Here is a 20,753-nt window from a genome sequence, read left to right as displayed (position 1 = left end):
GTACGGTATGCACGAAGTATACACAATACACACCATATTTCGGACGTGTATCTTTGGACTTGGAGTGGGATGCCGGGGGATGAAGCAGTGATTAGGAACTACCTGAATTACGGATACAGAGCATTGTACTGAGCATACAGGTACTGCAATGTACTGTAGAGTACTAGCTCATGTCGCTACTGTATTTTACCTGTACGTCTCACAGTACGGATACAGTACAAATACAGTACATATGGAACTCGATTTTATTTAGGATTCAACCCTCACAACAAACGCTACCTGAGACTCAAAACCAGCATGTGACTCCAGATTGACCGATTTGTTTCCAAGTCGGCCATTATTAACGTTAGCAATCGTTCAACTTTCAAGTGAATGAGCTCTTTAATATGCAGCTCGCCTATTCAGCCAACTATACCCAGATGGGTTTCCCAGACCTCCGTACTCTCCAGGCCGTCAATGCCTTCTTGTTCGCAGATTGCGCAAGGCCATGGCGATGACGACACCCATCACGTCCGCTTGATGGCATTCTAGGAAACCCAGGCTTATATTGCGACACCAGTGATACCTGATAGAAGCGCATGAATTGCCCAATAACCTCCACTGAATCTAGCAGGCTTCTATTGTTCCTCAAAAGGCATAACTATCCAAGAGAAGTTCTTATCCCATGAATGTTCCTCGAGAGCCTCAACCTCACTGCCAACCCAAAATCACCCACCAGCTTGACAACGCGGACTCCAACAAGCAACTACAAGTCCATAGAACCCTCTATAATTGTAGGCAGCCCCTAGTAAGGTGTAAATCGGAAGCGAGAAGATTCTTCTTACTTACGATCCGATACGGGTGAGTACGGTATAGCTATAATCGGATTGATTGCAGACCATCTTGGGGTCAGTATGTCCCGCCTGCTCCAGTTCCCGGTAGTTGAACTATATTGCTTGGTACTGCGATATGCCTTCTAAAGAAGTCGACAACACCAACATCACATCACGGCTTCCAAGCCCACCCACTCGATTCTCGAAATTCTATCTGTGGTTAGATAGACCTCAAGAATCAAGACTGGTACCTACAGTATATACTTAGCCTTGCCATCACAGCCCGCTGCCGGTCGACCACATACGTTTGCTCGTTTGTTGTCATTTGCTACCGTATGATTGGTGTCAGGAAAACTCCATTCAGTCATGACACTGGTAACGTGGCCAAGATGAGATAGCATCATCAATCGAACCGCATAGAAACTTTGCGAACCCGCCTAGGCTGGTTCAAGTAGGTATGAGAATCCACCTGGTAGACGGTTATGGCGCGCACAGGATGTCCAGCACCCGTGTCAGAGTCATTCGAGCCAGCAATCAACATGAATCGAGTGAGGGCTGCTGTGTGGAACTATGTTGTGGAAAGACATCGTCGATAGATCAAATGGCGCTTTACATATATAGCCACCGTAGTTGGCTCTAGCATGAATGGAAAGCTTAGGGCTAGCAATTTGTTTGTATAACTACGAGGGAGTACAAAGGGGGCTTATATATAGCAGTTGGAAGTTGTCCACCTAAAGTGCCTCAACTTCTCGCTCCACTGATTTTCCTATAGATCACACAAATGAACTACACTTTATTTAGCCCCTACATCAATCAAGATGGTGCTACTATAGGTCATGCTTAAGTCTCCAGAGTCTTGAGGGAAACAAAGGGCTGAGTCCTCTTGTTGAAAGATGGGAACTTCAATGATCGCGAAATACATCACGACAGTTCATCTATACCGTTATGCTGTCAACGGTGATTCCCAATCAAGGTTACGAAGATCCTAGGTCACCGATAAGGCAATTACATGTGAAGTTCCCTGCTACTTTCTCCTAGATATTTGAAATGCAACGTGGCCATAGCGATAGGATAGAGACGATGGCTGTTTTGATGTGCTTCTATTGCTCACGAATTCCACACCAAACTTAACGTTTTCTCAACCATCCACTGTCCGATTTCCTGGGTTATACGGGATGATATAACGTCTCAGATTCGTTTTAGTGTCGGTTGAGCCTTGCCGCCGCTGGAAGTAGCAGCACACCACATGCTCGAGAAGATCAGGCTGTGCGGAAGAAGTGCTAGCGAACTAGCACCTGTCCAGGCGGGTGACCGCGAGGTCTGTATCGTGGCATGGCGGTATGAATCATAGGCCATTAGCTCGCCGCCTAGCAAGTTAATCCGACTCGGGATGCTCGTCGTCACCCGAATCGGGATGCAAGTGGTAATCCGAATCGGAAGGCTCGTCGTGATGCGGGCAAGCTAAAGCGGGCCCCCAAATCTCGAGGTTGATCCCGCGTTCTCCCAAAACCTGCTTTATCTTGTCCTGCGTAGATATGTGACGGTCCATTTCCAAACCATCCTTCCACACTCTGTTGTCATCGCCATAAAGGCAAACGTATTTCAAGCTAGGCGGTGCGCGCCTGACCAGAGCGCGTGTGACCTCATACAGAGTGACTTGCTCCACATGGAAGCTATGTTCATCGGCGCCGATCATATCTAACTCCAGCGTCTCCAGATTTGGGCACGCAGCAAGGACGCGCCTTAGCGAGATCTCGTCGATTGAACAGGCCTGGAAGTCCAGGTGAGTGACCTTGTCAAGCGTCAACGGCGAGGGCAACTCCCAAGACACACTCCCGTATCGAAACACAAGAGTGGTGATATTTGGTGCTGTTTGGACAAGGCTGGTGAATGTTGCTATGCCTATGATTGACTCCGTGCGTGCTGCTTGGAGGACGACAGTCCGCAAGTGTGGTATGGTTTGCGGAGGATACAATAGGAAGGCGGACTGGTAGTAAAGTTTGCCGTGAAAGACCTCTACGTTCGGACAGAGACTGGTCAATATACTGACTGAGTACTTTGTCAGTGGGAACTTTGGAGGTGAAGGACCTGGTTGTGAGGTGTTCTGCCCGAGCAATTCTTCCCACCCCATTCCGAAGGCTTTAGAGTGGGCGTTCCCATCCCTCAGCGGTCCACTCATCAGTCCTCCCTGTTGCTCGGAGTACTTGATAACCTCCGTCGGTATTGCGTATCCGTACGGCATACGACTAAGCTCCGGACTAAGATGCAGTGCCTTGACGAAGCGAGCCAGGTCTGGCCGAACGATGAGAGTCCGCGAGAGTAGCCACCATTCTCGGCAGAGAGGTTTGTGGTAGAGGTGTCGTGTTGCTACGATGTTGAGTTTTCTCGATGCCACACAGAGGGAAGCAAGCGCAGAAACACAACGGAATTCTTCGTACCAGACACCATCGTGAAGATGGCCCTGAAAGTACCAAGCGCGGCTTCGTGGCAACGGAGTGCAGTGAGGGCAAAGGCCCTCAACAATGATTTCGATGAGTTCGATGGGAAGTTGGTTTGAAAATTCCATTCTTGGTTTCCTCCTTGAAGTTTGATTCGAGCTGCTCTTTCGCGGTAGAGCCTTACACACCGGTTCGAATTCTCGGCGCCGAAAGGAAGGATCTCGTTAGTGCAGTGTCGTTATTCTCGAATTTCGATCCATGAACCAAGTGTAATGTGTGAAAGAATGTTGGTCGAAAGGAAGATGGCCGAACGAAAGTCGGGCGAACGAAAGCGCTGGTTTAAGGAAACTAAAGGTTTTTAACTGGAAGGGAAATTGAAATCGATGGGCTTGATCAGAGGGAGGGAGGCACCTTCGTTACCAAGGTTCACTCAGCTTGGGTGGTGATTACCAGTATGCCTAGTAGGTACGCGAAGGTACTTAGCCATATCCAGCCCCTTAGGTTTTCATCTTCACACTTGGGACGAAACCACTTAGCACATGGTTACCTTAATTAGGAAGAGTGAAGCATTGGGTTGTAATGATCTCGGTCATGCCGACTTGATATACCTAATCTCGCACATATGGTCAGATTCCCCTCGCGTATTGCTGCGAGTCCCGAAACACCAGACACCAAGTTTGAAGTTTCCTGGATCGGGGCCTGGATCTCGAAGAAAGAGAAGCCATTAGCGTTGAAAGACGGTGGATTGATGCTGGTTCTGAGCTAAGGTGATGTTCTGCCGGCAGATAGCTGAGGGGCAACACTGGCATGTGTGAGGATCCCCATGTCGTGTCGTCGGTCGTGGTAGCCCTGGACGAGGATCTTATCGCAAACGAGATCTGCCAATACCACCCTTCGAGGTAACCTCACCCTTGCAGCCTGGTGTTTTGATGACCTGATCCCCTACTGCGACCCGAACTGTCGGGGCGGGAAAATGGAGATTGTTGCTCAGGAAAAACCAGGGTTTCGTGGAGTCACGCCCCATTGTGCGCAACAATTCTTCCTCTCAGGGGTCAGTGCGACCATGCAGGTCCAAGCAAATCCCGTCTTTGCAGGCCCACCCGACCAAGCGCGGAAGCTCGGATTTGAGCCCGTCCTGCGGGGAGCGGACGCGTCACAGAGGGCGTTAGGCCCAAATTGGATGCGCCATCACTGCAGATGCGCGAGGCGAGCAAAGCTAGCCGCCGGGTGGGCCTTGGATCGACGAGATTTGCCAATTTCCAAGACGGCAAGACCAGGCACCAGATCGGTGTCACATTCTGGCCGCGATCGATCTTTACTCCAGCGTTTATAAACTCTTGTCATCCCTCCCCTGCTGTTGGATGTTTTACATTATGTTCAGGGTCCCATCGTGAGTCGTGACTGGAACGTCGAAACACGAAATGTCGAGTGTGACAACTTCAACCGTGACGAAAGGTCGATGAGAGTCGACATGATACGGATGCCTCATCTGCTCTGTATCTACCTCGCCGTCCGCGACGCTGCCTCTCGTCCCCACGGCCCATGGTGGTCCTCCGACGTGGCGCGATGACTTACATCCCTGTCTCAGACAACCCGCGGGGGATCACGATTCTCGCAGTCTTGTGGCCCTTGACTGCCCTCTCGGCCGCCTTCCTTGGTCTTCGACTTTACTGCAAGATCGTCCGACGTCGCCAGCTTTGGTGGGATGACTATTTTATCATCGTCGCCTGGGTGTGCATCCGTTCCGTGATGTTTATCCGAGCTCCAACACTGATTATGTGTCATCTTGAAAGATTCTTCTCCTCCTCAGCTGCGGGGCCACAACGGCGAATGTCCGTCTCGGCTTCGGCCTGCACTTTGAGCAGGTTCCCGTCGAGAATCTGATTACCTATGGCATCCAGAGCAACATATCCGGCTTCGCCTCTATCATTGCCGTAGCCTGCAGCAAGACTTCGTTTGCCATAACACTGCTCAGGCTGACTGATGGCTGGATGAAGTGGTTTATTTGGGGTCTCCTTGTTCTCCTGAACGTCACGCACTATTTGAGCGCGCTGTTCTTCTGGGTCTCGTGCAATCCTCCAGCCAAGACGTGGAATGCCATGCTTCCGGGGGAGTGTTGGCCAACCAGCGTCACCATCAACTACAGCTTGTTCACAGGAGGTAGGTGGCTCCCACTTACATTGACCACTGGCGGGCAAGCCAACTGACATGAACCTGTCACAGCATGCTCCGCGTTCTGCGACTTCGCCCTTGCCTTACTCCCCTGGAGGCTGCTGCTCAGATACAACATGTACAACAGAGAGAAGATTGGGGCGGCGATTGCTATGAGCATGGGTGTCTTGTAGATCCCCCTGGGCGCGTCCGCCATCCGCGGCACGACTTTGCTAACCATTACTGCCTCCTTAGTGCTGGCATTACGTGTATCATTAAGATGACCACGATTCCCCTCCTGTACGACAGCGACTTTAGCTGTGAGTATTATTTGATCAAGCATGCCAGCAAAGCAAGTGCCAAAAGGGGCCCCAACTAACCAAGTTTAACCGCCCAGACAACTCGCTACCGCTCGTCCTATGGGGCTTCGTCGAGCCCGCCTGCACCATCGTGGCCGCGTCGATCCCAATGATGCGCCACCTGTTCAAGAAGCGCGGATTGTACGACACGCCGACCGAAGTGGCGAGCACGAGCGTGCACGACTCGATCCACAGCCAAAACGTCAGCGGCAGCGCCAACCACCGTGCCTACCAACAACAACAAGAAAAGCAACGGCAGCAGCAGCAGCAGCAGCAGCAGCAGCAAGAGCAAGAGAGGCGCCACGCCTAGCTCGGCCACGACAACCACAGCGACATGAACACATTGGGACCCCAGCCGAAGAGCAGCAGCTCGTACACGCTAGGCATGAGCAGCGAGGGCGGCGGGGCGGCCGAGAAGTCCACCGCTGTCATGTACGAGATGACTAGTTTTGGGAAGCGCGGCGGGTAAAGGTTCTTTGGGTTGAAGGAAGCGCTTGAAGGCCGTTTATTCCCCGTTTTAATCTTAATCATCCCATTCCATTCCAGTCTTTCTCCCGCTCAGTGTTCTTGTTCAGTGATGCCTTGCAGGCTTTTGTTTGGGTTATCTTGACAGGTCGGCCGCAACTTTTGATGTCTGGTTCACCGCACTAACAAGAAAGGGCTTTGGGGAATGGGATGATCATTGACTTTTTGGCGGCCCGATGTCAGTGATGAACGTCACCAGTGTGCTCAGAGTTACTCCCCTCTTCATCATCGTCAGTTAGTATCGGCTTCCACACGACATCTCTCCACAAAGGGAGATCAAGTTGCCCCGGTCGGCAACTTTATTCTTGAAAATGAGATACTGCCGTGACCATGACCAAGGTCAGGCACTAGGGATTCATCACGAGTGGGACTAGTGGGCTGACCGGCCGAGCACTTGGGTCTTTTATTGAAGCATAGACTTAAGAACAGACTCAAACTCAAAATCCACGTTGTCCACGCCAGGAATAGGCTGCACCTGTTCCTGAGACAGTTGCCCACCCGTCGCTCCAGTTGCCCCATCGTTTATGATCTCAGAGGGCCCAAACTCCGGAGGTGGTCCAAATCCGGGACCTTGCTGGCCTTGGGCTTGACCCTCAGCGGCATATCGCCCGTTCTGGGCTTCGACGTGGAAGTTGGCCATCATCCTTGCAGCTTCGCTCACCATTGCGGCAATTTGGGGGGCCATCGTCATCTCGAAAGCCAACTTCATTTGGCCGTCGTAGGCGAAGGTCTGTTTCAGCCGATCCAACTCAGAGTGAAGAGAGCTATGATGGAATTCGAGCGTTTCCACCGTGGTCGGGCCATATCCCCCAAAGTGCTGAGGATCTGCACCATGTTCCTGTGGAAGGGTTGTCAGAAATCCTATCGAGATATTCTCATGGCCCATTCGCCGCGATCATAGGCACTTACCTGCTGCTGCTGGTTGATTTCGTCGGCCTCGCTGGGGCTCACAGCCAGCTGCTCATACTGACCGGGAGTAGGACTAGGAGGGAAGACAAGGCCGGGGGGGAAGACAAACCCCGAGGGGAGGACAGCGCCGGGAGCCGAGACGGGGCCAGGGGCGAGGACAGAGCCAGGGGGGGAAGCAGAGCGACCGTCGCGGTCCGCCTCTTCAGGCGGGGTGCTCGGCTTGGGAGGATTATGGATGCCCAAAAGAGCATCTTCCGCCTTCGTGTTCAAAAAACCGCCCAGGTCGCCCCACGACCTGATCGAGTCCGCGTTTTCGTTGCACCACTTGACCAAGCGGTCTCGATTTTTGCCGGGGACCGCATAGAGGCGAGTATAACAATACCTAGCAAAGTTCGCTAGGTGCTGCTCCTTGATTGGGGCCGACTTCAAGTCGCCCTTGTCTTCATATTCTTGGAGCTTAGTGGTAACCGCCCTGGCATATTTCGTCTCAGAAATAGGTCGAGAGCGAGGAACCCTGGCACGATTCTCCTCGACGCCGCCAGCAGACCTGAGGCCATCCATATCTCTGTCGTGTGTCGGATCTTTTAGTTTGGATCACTAAGTGGCTGAGAAAGAACGCTCAAGTGAAAGGTTGATCGTGGAGCAGAGAGAAACCTGTCGAACAAGAGAGGTGAAGATCCAACGGAAAGTCAAAAGTTTTGGAGGCGAGGGGCGCTCTCTCTCCGTGACTTTCTGTGGGCGGGTTCCCCGTCGACGACAGCGGGTCACCGTCGACGGCCACTCAGGTCGCAGAGATGGTGTTTTCACCAACGCGGCCAAAGGTCAAGTTGGGGCAGGGCAAGGCAGGTCTCGGCATCAGAGTCCGGGGATCAGCAGAGAACAGTCCCGGCGAGAGGGACAGTTCGTGTGAGAGCAGTCCAAGGGGCCAGCTAGTAGGGACTCCATATCAGGGGTGTGATACACAATTCACACATCAGGGACAGGTTAAGCGTTCAGCACAGGCGCATGCGGCTACATTGACTTCCATGATTCACTCTGATCACTCATCGATCAAGGTTAAGGTACGGACGACGGTGAACATGGCGGCATCTCGATGTGGTCCTTGTTCTTCCTTCATTCCTACGGTCTTTGTAACGAACTAAAAATGCTAAATACCTAGGTATCCTTCTATAGACTAAGGACGCTATTCGAACTTGCCAGCAAGCTAATCCAGCCTGGCTGAGAGGACCCGGATGACACGCGAGTTCAGGTTCCTAGTGACGCCCCTGTCATCGACCTGCAGGAGGATATGATACGGGTTGGGTGAGCCAGCAAGATGCTGTTGATACCGCCAGACAAAGAGGTCGAATAACAGCCGCCGCTTGATAATGAGGCGGTCAATCGCGCTGTTAGACACATCTTCAACCTTAGGTACCTAGGCTTCCCGGTCGTATTGCCCCTTCTTCCACTCAAGAAGCTCCTGATGTACGGGTGTGGCTACAACGTCTGGCTGAAAGAAGGGTTTCAAATCAAATTGCTTCTCGGCATGAAAAATTTGTAGTGTATCATTGTATGTTGTTAAAAACCGTCGACCGCCAAGTCCTGTTGTTAAGATGCTGATCAGCCTGATCTGGCTATGTATCTTAAGCGTAATAAACTATTCAACTTGGTAAGGAGGTACTATATTGGGAATATATAAGGTACCTTCGGTATACTCAGGTGCGTGGCTCACCAGAGTGGTATGGATTCTGCTCCCAGCACATGAGTAGGTACCTATCAATGGTATTGGGCAGGGGCTTGTTAACCGATACATTACCATCGAGGCAAGCTCCGAGTCGTTCTCATCGCAAATAACAACATTACTAGTACGGACATATCGAAGCAAGGCTTACGATAATACAAACTTTCCCATGTATATAAACATAGATTTCGACTTCCAATACAACCCAGGTCCGTTGCGTCTGCTGCTTGTCCATTGTGCTATGCCGCGCCCATGCGAACCCACTGATAACATTCCACCTTGTTACGGCTTCGAGGGGAGTACGTGATGGTACTTTGTTGGCCATCACGTTCTATCACAACCTTCATCTTGTTATTGAGGGAATCAGCAGCCGTCGAGAATGACCAGAACCGAACAACCTTGTCGCCCTCCCTGATTCCCGCCTCCTCGGCTCTCGACCCGGCTACAAGGCCTGTGATGACTCCGCCAAAACTCGCTTCAGAGAACCCAAGTTCCAACTTCTCAGCGTCCTGTCTGACCAGTTTTAATCCGTACTTGGCGAAGCTGTCCGTGGCGGGAATGACGAGTTTACCGCTCGTCATGTCCTCGAAACTCGCCGCGGCGGTTGTGTTTCCTACGTACTCGGCAACCGCAGCGACGAATTGCTCGCCCTGGGTCACTGCGTCAGTTTTGTACCGTTGATAGAGCGCGAGCACGACGTCGTCCAGACCTTTGGTCCCGTCGGTCGCCTGCTGGACCAGCCCGTGGACCTGAGCGAGATATATGAAGCCCCTGAAATACGACGTCCGGACAAGGGGTGTGCTCGTCCAGTAATTCTGCAGAACATATGTCCAGTTGAGGCCCGTCGTGCCGCCGGTATAATATGCCTGCGCGTTGTTGTTCATACACCGCACAAAATAATCGCCATCCACAACGCCAGCTAGGAAGGGCGCCATGACGGCGTAGTACGTCGCCACGCCCTCGCGATACCAAACGTCTTGCTGCCGGACCGGGTTCATCAACGCGTAGCCATGTACCGACTCGTGCGAGATCAGGTTTTCCAATTCGTCAATCGACAGCTCCTCGCCCGCAAGACTCGTAAACTCCATCATGAACGACCGGAACCCGCCCGCGCCGCCGTATCCCCGCGCCGCTCTGCGCCAAAACATCCTGAACGAGTCCTTTCCTTCTCCGAAAAAATTGCGAACGGCTGCGGTCAGCATCTTGATCCGCTCACCGAGACGGTCCAAATCCCATGGTGGTGCCTCCCGGACCCAGTACATGGCGAACGGCCCTTCATTCTCGCTCTGACTCTGACTCTCACCCTCATCTTCCCCCCAAGGCGGCCACCGTCCCAACCTCCGGACCGCAAAATACGTTTTATCAACAATCCGTCCTGGCCGTCCCTGCGCCCTAACCTCGTGTCCCTCCCCGAGCGAAGAAACCGCCCTGATCCCATTCGGATACGCATCAGTGTTCTCCCATCTCACAATAACATCCCACTCCTCGTCAACTGCCGGACGGGGTAGGAAACCCTCCCCAAGCCCAATCAGCCCGCCCTGGTCGCGACGGAGATCTATCCTCGGCCCGTTTCCGATCCCTAATCCGGGTGGGACTTCAGCGAGGAATCTCACCGTAATATCCCCGACTATGTTTCGTCCAGATGGTACGGACCAGAATTGAATTGCATTCGAGGTGTTCTTGTCGACATGTGTGGAAAGTGACAACGGACCGGTCGAGTCTGATGCGGAGAGGGTTGCGTTTATTGTTCTTGTTGCGCCATTGTTGAGAAGGTGCGAGAGGAGCGGGGATGTATACGGCGCGCCGGTTAGGACGAGCGTTACGTTTAGGGCTGTTATTTCGGGTCCGGATGTGGAGGATGTTGTCGTTGGCGTGGAGAAGATTGGGGTTAGAGAGATGAGGAGGCGGGGGAGGGGCGGTGTTGCCGTTACCCTTCCGAGGAGAAGGAAGGTGTAGATGATGGACAACATTTTGGAGTCAGGTGCGCGGTGGGAATAGCTTAGGGACACAAGATGGGAAAGGGGATGCGATGGGAAATGTAACAGAGATGAGGCCGCCAAGATTGAGGTCAATCAGTACCTACCCGGATCATGGACGTTAGGAACGCTCCTGCTTTCTATATGCTTTCCGCCTCCTTCTTCATTGATTCCATACTTGTACTAGTTCGCTCGGAGTCCGAGGTCTATGTAGTATCCTCTATAATTTACCTGTCGGCTAATGCTTATGTGTCCGACCTTCCGGATGTGGTGCCTTTACTGCCTTGTGCTGCGAAGATTCAATATTTATATCTAGGGAGGGACGTTGGGTGAATTATAGTTTGTGCTTGTTCCTCTGCTATGTTACTATGATGACCACTGTCGTCCGGTATTTTCCATGATGGAATGGTGTTAACGGGTAGCTATGTGCTTTGGGTGACAGCCTAGTGAATGCTGTATATGCCTTGTACTGTATAGGGCTTTTCAAAGTTAGTTCAAACCCGGATTGAGGCCGGATAATGAGAGACAATAATATGTTTTGAACAACCCGAGGGCAACCGGGTGGTAATTCAGTGCAGATCACTTAGCTCAGCTTACATTGTTTGGTGCCCACCGACTGGTAGTAACAACAAAGGTGTTGCGGGATCCTCGTGGATCAACAAGGATCTCGCTGGTGATCCAAAGGTCGATATCAAGGAACGATACCTTCAAGAGGCACGACGCCCAGGGCACACCACATCACACAAGTGAGGTGTGTACTCCAGACGTAAGATGATAATTGATTGATTGAAGGAAAGGGAGTCCTGATGGACTCCTGGGATCTCTATATACTACGGATTGGCCAGCCACATACGTGTCCTGAGGCTGAGACAAGGAAGCCTCATCCTGGAATGGCGTATCCTGACCTGTGGACTCGTGGAGGCGAGAGATCCCGCAACAAGTGCCCCAAATTTGAAAGAAAAAAGCAGCCGCATGGCTGTAGAACTAAGATTACAAACCCATTTCCTCAATCCTCCTCGCAGTGCCAGTGAATTCACTGCCCATCCTCCAGAATGCCCTGCCGTAAGCGCTACGCGGCCATTGCTCACTCCACCATGTCTTCCGTATCAAAGAACGCCTGAATCCCAGTCCCGCGCCCAGTAGCCCTGCCCAGAGTCTTCGCGCCAGAGGCAACCACAGGAAACATGCTCGTCTCGAGTGAAGGGCCGAAACGCTCGTAGATCGCTTGTTTGGGGACGCAGTTTGGTCTGCTAGCTTGCGCTTGTTGGGGCGCGTGGGTTGTTTCGTCGGCGGGGCCAGGATCTTCTAGGCCGAGCGCGGGGTGTGATCCATGATGATGGGCTCTTGATACCGCGAAGCTTGCCTTGGCGTAGCGAGCCGGGCGGCGTTGGCCTCCTGAAAAAGGCCTTGATTATATTTCCAGCAGCCTTGTCCGGCTGGAATTCGATGTATAACGGCAAGGGAGATGCTGAAGAAGTAGGTGAACGTCCTGCTTGTTCCTGCCTCGTTCATGCAGGACCATGATCGAAAGTGGAAGCGTTCCGAGAGGAACATGTAATGCGTCTATAACTCAGTTAGAATTCGCACCAAACTAGATTGCTCTGGAGTCAGAACGGACGGAACTTACAGCGCCAGGAGCAATGTCAACGACGTCAACCTCGTTGGACTGGGGTGTATCTTGCATATTCGTGAAACTGGGTCTCGAGACTCAAACTGAGTCCTGTTGTTCCGACGGCCATCTTCAGCCTTGACTCCGCCCTCCTCTTCTTCATCCTCTGCTTCGGGAGCTCTATTGGCGGTACTGAGATTAAGGCCGAGGCGTTCGTAAGAGCTAGACTACCGGTATCCGTAGTCTTAGCTAGCCCCTTACTCACATCTCGTTGGCCAAGCTTTAGTAATGTAAAGGGAAATCAGCGGCTGCTTTCTGGGCTGAACTTCCTCCTTCAAGTACCTTATGCTCTCTTATCTAGGTATTCTCTTTGTTTGTATCCTACATTGTAGCTTTCGTCGGTGCACGCCGCCAGATACGTCGTTCCATATTCGTCGCTCTTTGATAGCAGGCGTAGTCGACCAAGCACTTGTTTCCTGCCAAACAGCAATGAATGTGCCCAAACGCCGCGGTCCCGCAGGGAATAAAGGACGGGAATCATCGGCCAGCCTACCCTTCGCATAGTAGCAGATGCCGTTGCTGATAAGAAGGTCTGTCTTTGCGTCAATTCAATATACATTAGCCAACTCATGGCGAAGCTCGTCAACCTCGTCGTCATCCTGGTTTTCGAAGAGCGCTGGGACCCAGTCGTGAATGAGCTTCAGGTTCCGGTCGAGGTTCTCAGCCTTGCCGTGGAGCTCACAGACTTGCTCCCCAGCAGGCCTGGGCCATGAAGACCCTCAACTTAATTTCCTTGCTCAAACGACAGCTTTCTTGTTGAGCACGCCGGCAGAATAGTCCGGCTCGTCGGCCTCCAGCTCATCTCCCTCGCCGGTCTGTGGGAGAAGATGTTTGGGAGAAAATCTGCTCTGGTCATTTCGTGCCCCTTGGACACCCTATGCATGCTCTGGGGTCGGCACCAAAGTACGCCCGCCTGTTTCCGGACGCCCGTCCTCCACGCAAATCGTCTTGCGATCCTGTCAGATACGATTAATCAGGGCCCTCCGCAATTTCTCTCGGCTCTTCCGTCGTGATTCGGGAGACCATCAAGCTGGCTGCCTGTACGCGGCTAAGAAGCTTGCCGCGTTCAGCAGCCTGATATCTTCTGCCTTCATCGTCTTGTATTCGCTCGCGGTCGCTCGTCTGAGTGAGCCGGAAGGCTGTATTCTCGCTGGTTGGTGGCGGGATCCTCCCGCCAAACGCGCCTGTTCCGTTCTGCTTGGCGCCAGCGGGTTCGGTTACAGGTATCATGATTCCTCTTGCTTCCGGCAACGCCATTGTTCGTCTTGGGCCTTTAGCCAATGCTCGCTTGTACCGCGTCCGTGGTTTCATTCCTACAACCCCTTCGAGCTGCCGTTCGGGAAGGCGTAGACTTGCTCCATGCCGGTCATGACGCCTGATTTTTCTGTTGGAGCGCATGCTCCAATGCACCGCACAATCCCGTTCGGCAACAAAAACCGCACCGACTGAAAGTTGGGATCGCTGCTGGTGTTAGAAGGATATTGAAAGGAAAATACACGAGCTTGTCGAGTTTGTTGCAGAGTAAGGGTTCTCCTTGAGGAAGATTGAGAGGAGTGTTGCGTACGCAGACTTGCAGAATTTGACGAGGGTGTAGGGCTGGCGCCAGTCGATGTGCTTGAACTTGGCAAGAAGAACCTAGCATTGTGTGAAAGAATGTGAGGAAGATTGATCTCTGTCAGTAGCGACCTCGCACGAGTACATCAACAATGTCAGTATATAACCCTAACCCGTATGATTCTCGCTCCTCTTCTCCTGATGTCTCCTCAGAATCCTCACACTCTCAGGCGAACTCATCACATACTTTTTATACTGATTCGGTCCCTGCTCAGTAGTGATATGCTGCCATTACACTATGCTTGCCTGGAGACTCCACAACAAACAAAAAGGGGTTTGTTTGGTAGCAGACCTACTTCCCCAAATGCTCTCAAACAGACAAATGCTTGATCTTCTGCCTCCTCGACAAACTTGTCAGCTACGTGAAGCAAGTTAAGGTCACCCCCAAACAAAACATTTGACAGATCTTCCTTAGAGTTTGGTTTCCAGATGCAGGAAAAAATGAGAAAAATATATGAGCCCAACCCGATTTGAACGGATAACCTTGTGATCTGGAGTCACACGCGCTACCGTTGCGCCATGGGCCCGATGTGCTTGTTAAACATGTTCCAAAATCAGGGATGATGAGGGTGAGGTTGTGGCTACGTGGCTCCCTTATCAGAAGACAGCTCACGATTCATGTTCTTTGTTTCTGATTGTCGTCAATTTGTGCTGTAAACCGTGCCTCTCGGAGTGTAGTGATAGAACTTGTTTTGCTTGGGACTGGGAAGTGGGAACACCCGAGTTCTGCGACAAAACCGGCGGTGCTCCGGGTTGTGGGACCATCATCACCAGAACCCCGCTAAGCCAAACTTGGGCACCTTCACCTTCACCTTCATCAACCTCACAGCCTGCATCAAACAAAAAGTCAGCTCTCTGCCTCAGCGCGCTTTTCAACTTAGAACGACATGGAAAACGGCACAGTCACCCAGGGTGAGGGTAAGGACCCGTCTGGGTTTCTGAGCGAGATCATTGGGAATCCCGTGACCGTCAAGCTCAACTCGGGTGTTGTTTACAAGGGTAAGTTTGTCCTCTCTCTTCCGCTCCAATCTTCATGCTAACTGACAGCCCGGTCTTCTCGCTGGACACAGGCGAGCTCCAGTCGGTGGACGGCTACATGAACATTGCGCTGGAAAAGACCGAAGAATACGTCAACGGCGTCAAGCGACGGAGTTACGGTGATGCATTCGTCAGGGGGAATAACGGTCCGTAACCTTTTCACCGGTATTTGGTCATCCTGTTCTGTTCAAGTTTCTGACATCGTATGCAGTCATGTACATTGCTGCCGATTGACGTTGCAACTCCTCTACGGGTCTGTGGTCAACAGAGTTTGTGATGCATTTTCAGGTATGATGGGCCAGGCTGTCTACGATGTAGTGATACGGTAGGAACTACACAGCTACGGTTTGTGGCACGCAGTTCAGAATTTGTTTTAATAATGTTTTTATTATTGCTCTTGGGAAAGGAATGACTGATGACTATGAACTACCGTCACCGTCGCAGAGACTGTTCCTGTTCCTCAAAGAGAACGAATGCGCTAACCTCCAATGCGCCTACGCTTCCGAACCGGCCAGATCCATGCATGCGAAACCCCAAACTCCAGATCCTCCCAAGTCCCTCATGATGCCATGCCATGATCCCAGAAACCAGACCAACTAGTCCTCCTCAATGGAACCCCATACTTAGTTGATGGCGATGCGGCGCGTCTCGTGCCTCTTGGCCTTGGGAACAATGAGGCTCAGGACGCCATTGTTGAGGTTAGCCGAGACGGCGTCCTGGTCGACGCGGGTCGGGAAGCTGAAGGTGCGGGCAAACTCGCCGACGGAGCGCTCCTGGACCCAGTACTTGTACTTCTCCTCCTGCTGGCGCGCGCCGCCGTTCGTGCCATTGTGCTGAGTCACCTCCTTGGACTGGGCCTGCTCCTCGGCCTTCTCGTCCGCAACCGAGGCCTTGCGTGCGTGGTTGTTGTTGTTCTCGGCACCCTCGCCCTTCTCGGTGATGGCGCCGCTCATCTGCGTGCCGCCCTCAACCAGCCCGGCAGGCGGAGTGCCGCTGGTGTAGGCGCGCTCGACGCGGCCGCGGATGACAATGGTCTGCGGGTCGGTGAACTCAATGTTGATGTTTTCGCGGTCGATGCCCGGCAGCTCGCCGTGCAGCTCGTAGGCCGTGTCCGTCTCGCGGACGTCGAACTTAGGGCTGAAGGTGCGCATCTGGTGCCGGCGGTGGCGCGATCCGCCGCCCTCCTGGTTGCGCACCTCGTTGGTGTAGTTGTCGAACTCGTCCAGCAGCCGGAAGAGCGGAGTGAAGCTCGTGTCCGGGCTGTAAAAACCGCGCGGGAAGAACGACATTTTGGGTGCGGTAGTCGAGATTGCTTTGGGAGCTGTGGTTGTAAGAGTTCGGCGAAGAGTGTTGTTGTGCTTGATGACTTTAGGCAGTCGCGAGACTTGTGCAAGCGTTCGCGAGAGAGGTCGGTATGATTGCATCAACTAGTCGTGAGTTGCTTTGCTGTTTGCTTTGATGTCTGATCTGAGGAGAGGAGAGGTCGGCGATGCCCTGCACCTCAGCCCGAATATATACCCATGAGGCTCGAAGAGCCAGGCAGCGTCCGCATCTTCCACAAGCTTCATGAACATTGTTCGAAGATGAATTGAGGATGTTGTGGAATGTACGATGGTATTGTCGACGTTTCTGGAAGGGTGGCGAGTCTGCGAGAAGTCAACTGTTTGGTGTTGCTGGATGGTGAGATGAATGAAGATTGACGATCATCTTTGTTCACGATGTTGTCAAACCTTCCACCAGAACCGTCGGCAAAGCTCTAGAAGCTTCAGGTAGTAAACACAGCGCGCGGTATGCGCGCAGGCTGTTGCATTTGCAAACGCCCATCAACCACACAATCTTCAAATCGAAGAGGCTAGAATTCGCGAGCATCTTCAATCGCTTTGCAGGCAGCAATGCACGTCAATCACAGCAGTTTGCTGATGAGGAACAACGATAACGTCGTGGGTTGTGGATTGCGCGGTGGTGAGATCGACGAGATATGTGTCTTGGCATCAATGACGTCATCGTCCATCGCCACCACTTGAGAAGGGCCCTCTGAGGGGCATACGCGGGGATTCGCAACAGAGAAAGGTATGCTTTAGCCAATGAGAATCTTTCCAGCAGAAGCTCAATTCAGGTCAGTAATTCGACGCTGTTCTATAATCCCATCTCTGACCTGTAAACTCAACCGTAGTCTCGATACGGCAATGAGAACGATGCAATATGACTGGGCACAATTGTCTGTCACCCCCACCTTTTCGGACCCTGATGCATACCCATCAGCTATGAGCCGGAGGAGGAGGGAAGCCAGGCGTGACGGCCATTGGGATTGGGACGCGGATTCCCGCGGGGAAACCTTGTTGGGCCCCCAAGCCCGGAACCACCATCCCCAACGCCGGGCTTTGCGCTGCCCTGTTGAAAAGCCCAATCAGCCTGCGCCCCACCGACGGCTCGAGCTCCGTCCCATCCCTTGCAATTTTCACCTCCCTGTTTGAATTCCAGGGGTTCCTCAACCCCCGAGTTCGATAGAACGGAAGCCGAGCCGTCGACAGCCACTCCAGCCGGAACGGCTTACCCCACGCCCTGCTGGTCTCCCCGGCACCGCCGCCTGCACCCCCACTATCTTGGCCGCTCCGGACGCTGCTCGTGTCCCCGCCCACTGACCCTCCGGAGCCCTCGTCTTCCTGTCCACCATCAGTCCCCTTGTCGTTGCGGTCTGCCTCCCAGAAGATGGTGCCACGCGCTGAGTCGTCAATGATGCGGCCCTTGGGCGCATATTCCGTCGCTTCGGTAGGTATCGCCTTGGGTAGGTCAACGTCGCTCGCCAACTGTGCTGTCGGTGCGAATTCGATGGCCGCTGCGGGATCCTCGTTGATGGGTGAAGCCATTCGCGCGTAGCCAAAGTACTCGCCCGATTTGTTCGCCGAAAATACGAGGTACACGTTATCCGATGTCTATAGTAGATAGGTGAGCTCATACTGCTCCTTTTCAATGAGGTAAACAAGAAGTCTGTGTTTCTTACCTTGAAGGCCGAATTCAGCGTCTCCTCGTTGTGCGACTGCGTAGCCCAAAGACTTGTCCGCACACTCAACTCGAGATCTTCCACTGTTAGACTTTTGAGGATAAAGAAACGATCCTTCCGGAACGGCCCGGTGTCGGTCGGCGTGCTTGCTGACTTTGTTTCAGGAGCGCTAGGAGCCGGTGTGGACGCGGTGACTCCATTCTCGCCTGTCTCGTCACTTCCTGCGATGCTCGGCTCCTGCGTAGATCCCGCCTGTGGCGACGATGCCGCTGGCCCTGTCGGAGCTGTAAGACCTGCCGGCCCCTCAACAGTGCTCTTTCGTAACCGGCTCACTAAGCGGACAGTCATGAATTTGGAGTCATGTAATTTCTTCTGAGCCGCCGAGCAGGACTGCTCGTCTTTGAAGTTGGCAAAGGCGCAATTGCTTTTGGAGATGAGAAAGAGCGACTCCAAGCCGTCCGCCTCCTTGCAAACATGCTGAACCAGGGTCATTAAATCTGTCTGTGGAGGGAGATTCCCTATCCATATGGCGTGACCTAATCGGGCTTGTTAGGCTGCTACTCGGGATAGGCTCGGGGATCTGGTTGAGATTTTGCACTTACCGCTTTGTCGTGGCTTCCTCGGGGGTCCCCGGACGACATTCTGGCGACTCTCGGCCGAGCCTGCGTGGGTATCAGTTCCCCGTCTCTCCGAATTTCCGGAATATCGGTTCTTACCATCCCCGTGATGGCCAGCCGGCACAACTACCGGGTTCGCATCCTGACTGTTCGGCTGTGACTGCCTAGATCTCGGCGCCGGATGCTGATGTAAATTCGGTGGCACGAATTGCCCCGGCCCAATTTGTCCCTGTACATGAGGAGGCTGTCCGGGGATCGGAGATGCTGCCGGGTAGTAGTAATGGGTTCCCAGATGAGGCGACTGATTAGGGAGGACTGAGGCTGGATAGTAACCCATAGCGGCTCTCGGAGGCATAGCGGCAGGTGGCTGGGAGGTCAAGGGAGCTGGGTAAAACTGCGCCATATGCACGTGTTGCGGGACGTAATACTGCTGGCCTGCGTAGGGACCCATGGAGTTTGGAGCCCCAAACGAAGAGACAGAAATCGGGGCTACTCCAGGGGACTGCATCGTGGGCACATTGTATCTGGGTTGGCTTTGACTATAGGGTTGGACCGGGAAAGGCGGTTGCGGAACTTGCGGTAGTGCGCTTGCCATGCTGCTCAAGTCGAATGATCCCGTTCTCTGCTGGTGCGCCATGTCGAACTGAAACGCAAAAGCATGCTGAGGGCCGGCCGGTTGCTCGGGGTGCCGCCAAGCCTGTGGTGAGAGCGGGGGAGGGTAGCCAGCGGCTACGGGAGCGTCCTGTTGAGGAAACTCTGTTGGAGCACTGGACTGGAGTGGTTTGTCTCCCATGGGCCACTGATGGCTGCACAACCCAGCCAGAGAGACGGTGCCCACTATCCGTGAGGATCGGATGGCAGTTGCTCCTGGTCGGCTGCTCGAAGCGTAGACCTATGCCTGGTAGCCTGGTCCAAGATGCTCCTGTCTGTTTCCTCGGCCTCTTGAGGCGGCGACGGTACCGTCTGTATGTCCGATGCAGGGACACGGGCCCAACGCGCCAGTGGGTACGATTTTGCTAGCACGGGGGCTTTTTGGAAAGGCCGATGAAAACGGATGATCTCCGGTGAATGGTAGAGTTCAGCTCCCCTGCGAGACGAGACGACCTTGACAGCGGCAAAAAGCCTCGAGACTCATGGAACAGATAAGAGGGAACCAAGCCCAGGTACGGTAGGAAAAGCTGGGGAAGCGCGCGACTCTCAGATTCACACCTAGACGGCCGGCCTTTGCCACGATTGGAGTTCGGCAGCTGGCGGGGCAGGTGGCATACTCTGAGCTGTTTCGCCCCCGGCCAGCAATGGCAGGCTGTTCCGCAGTGGAAGGGGCGGCGTCGATGGGGAAGAAACTTTCGGCCGAGGAAAGGGGTGAGCGAACAGCAGCTGGGTCTTCCGGAGTGTAGAGTGTGGCGATAGTTGGGATGTAGAATGCTACTGGGCAAACCTCTCGTGAGCTCCTACACATAGACCATGCAGCAGCCGGAACCGGCAGAGCGTGACCCTGCCCAGATCTGGCAGATAAATGTACAGCGTTAGATGAGTGTATGTGTATGACTGCTGCGTTCAGATAGTCGGCGGCGGCAGATTCCTCTGTAACTTGTGTGCCCTGCCTGACCGTCACGAGCTTCGCTTTCCGGTACGATAGCACGAGAGACAGTTGTTGAAACGTACAGCGGAGCGTCTAGGGGGGTGGCTAAACCGTGGGTAGGGCTAGACGTCCCGGCTGACGGAGGGAGGCGACAGGTGGGCCAGATATGTTAGCGTGTCGATGGGGGTTTTCGTTATTGTGTGCGTCTAGAACCACATCTGATGAGGAGACTCAGACCGGGGGGCGGCGTGCAGTCTCCGGGGCCTGTCGTCACCGCTCGGCATTGGTTGGACGAGAGACTGGGACTGGTATCGAGTCAACGACCCGAGCAAATCGAATGAG

At 53.4% G+C, this 20,753-nt stretch overlaps 7 protein-coding genes and 1 non-coding gene across 8 annotated transcripts; 2 read left to right on the top strand and 6 right to left on the bottom strand.

Moving 5' to 3' along the window:
* Nucleotides 1-1,854: 1,854 nt before the first annotated feature.
* Nucleotides 1,855-3,344, bottom strand: N656DRAFT_773071 (uncharacterized protein). The gene is made up of 3 exons (XM_064813991.1): nt 3,251-3,344; nt 2,901-3,179; nt 1,855-2,828 (listed from the first exon to the last, which is right to left on the bottom strand). Exons 1-3 carry the CDS (start codon nt 3,258-3,260, stop codon nt 2,188-2,190), a joined length of 930 nt encoding a protein of 309 aa, XP_064674632.1. The 5' UTR covers nt 3,261-3,344; the 3' UTR covers nt 1,855-2,187.
* Nucleotides 3,345-4,816: 1,472 nt separating this feature from the next.
* On the top strand, nt 4,817-6,490 carry N656DRAFT_803365 (uncharacterized protein; the record flags this gene model as incomplete). Its single annotated transcript, XM_064818323.1, has 5 exons — nt 4,817-4,981; nt 5,044-5,410; nt 5,474-5,591; nt 5,657-5,721; nt 5,799-6,490. The coding sequence occupies 5 exons, from the start codon at nt 4,817-4,819 to the stop codon at nt 6,068-6,070; spliced, it is 987 nt and encodes a 328-aa protein (XP_064674631.1). The 3' UTR covers nt 6,071-6,490.
* N656DRAFT_8669 (uncharacterized protein) lies at nt 6,380-7,330 on the bottom strand. Its single transcript, XM_064819376.1, has one exon. It carries the CDS (start codon nt 7,169-7,171, stop codon nt 6,689-6,691), a length of 483 nt encoding a protein of 160 aa, XP_064674630.1. The 5' UTR covers nt 7,172-7,330; the 3' UTR covers nt 6,380-6,688.
* A 1,686-nt stretch (nt 7,331-9,016) lies between these two features.
* Nucleotides 9,017-10,884, bottom strand: N656DRAFT_825288 (uncharacterized protein; the record flags this gene model as incomplete). The annotated part of the gene is made up of 1 exon (XM_064818443.1): nt 9,017-10,884. One exon carries the CDS (start codon nt 10,882-10,884, stop codon nt 9,154-9,156), a length of 1,731 nt encoding a protein of 576 aa, XP_064674629.1. The 3' UTR covers nt 9,017-9,153.
* A 3,744-nt stretch (nt 10,885-14,628) lies between these two features.
* N656DRAFT_t2 lies at nt 14,629-14,700 on the bottom strand. The gene has a single exon. It is a non-coding gene; the product is annotated as a tRNA-Trp (tRNA).
* Nucleotides 14,701-15,060: 360 nt separating this feature from the next.
* On the top strand, nt 15,061-15,365 carry N656DRAFT_699012 (LSM-domain-containing protein; the record flags this gene model as incomplete). The annotated part of the gene is made up of 2 exons (XM_064810756.1): nt 15,061-15,172; nt 15,244-15,365. The coding sequence occupies 2 exons, from the start codon at nt 15,061-15,063 to the stop codon at nt 15,363-15,365; spliced, it is 234 nt and encodes a 77-aa protein (XP_064674628.1).
* A 469-nt stretch (nt 15,366-15,834) lies between these two features.
* On the bottom strand, nt 15,835-16,500 carry N656DRAFT_698616 (HSP20-like chaperone; the record flags this gene model as incomplete). The annotated part of the gene is made up of 1 exon (XM_064810723.1): nt 15,835-16,500. The coding sequence occupies one exon, from the start codon at nt 16,498-16,500 to the stop codon at nt 15,835-15,837; it is 666 nt and encodes a 221-aa protein (XP_064674627.1).
* A 969-nt stretch (nt 16,501-17,469) lies between these two features.
* On the bottom strand, nt 17,470-19,466 carry N656DRAFT_764360 (uncharacterized protein; the record flags this gene model as incomplete). Its single annotated transcript, XM_064813325.1, has 4 exons — nt 17,470-18,144; nt 18,213-18,748; nt 18,815-18,874; nt 18,929-19,466. The coding sequence occupies 4 exons, from the start codon at nt 19,464-19,466 to the stop codon at nt 17,470-17,472; spliced, it is 1,809 nt and encodes a 602-aa protein (XP_064674626.1).
* Between the last annotated feature and the right edge of the window lie 1,287 nt (nt 19,467-20,753).

Source organism: Canariomyces notabilis (genome assembly GCF_033297395.1).
Source record: "Canariomyces notabilis strain CBS 508.74 unplaced genomic scaffold N656scaffold_1, whole genome shotgun sequence".
In the NCBI taxonomy this organism is placed as follows: Eukaryota; Fungi; Ascomycota; class Sordariomycetes; order Sordariales; family Chaetomiaceae; genus Canariomyces; species Canariomyces notabilis.
This window is presented reverse-complemented; position numbering and strand designations above follow the sequence as displayed.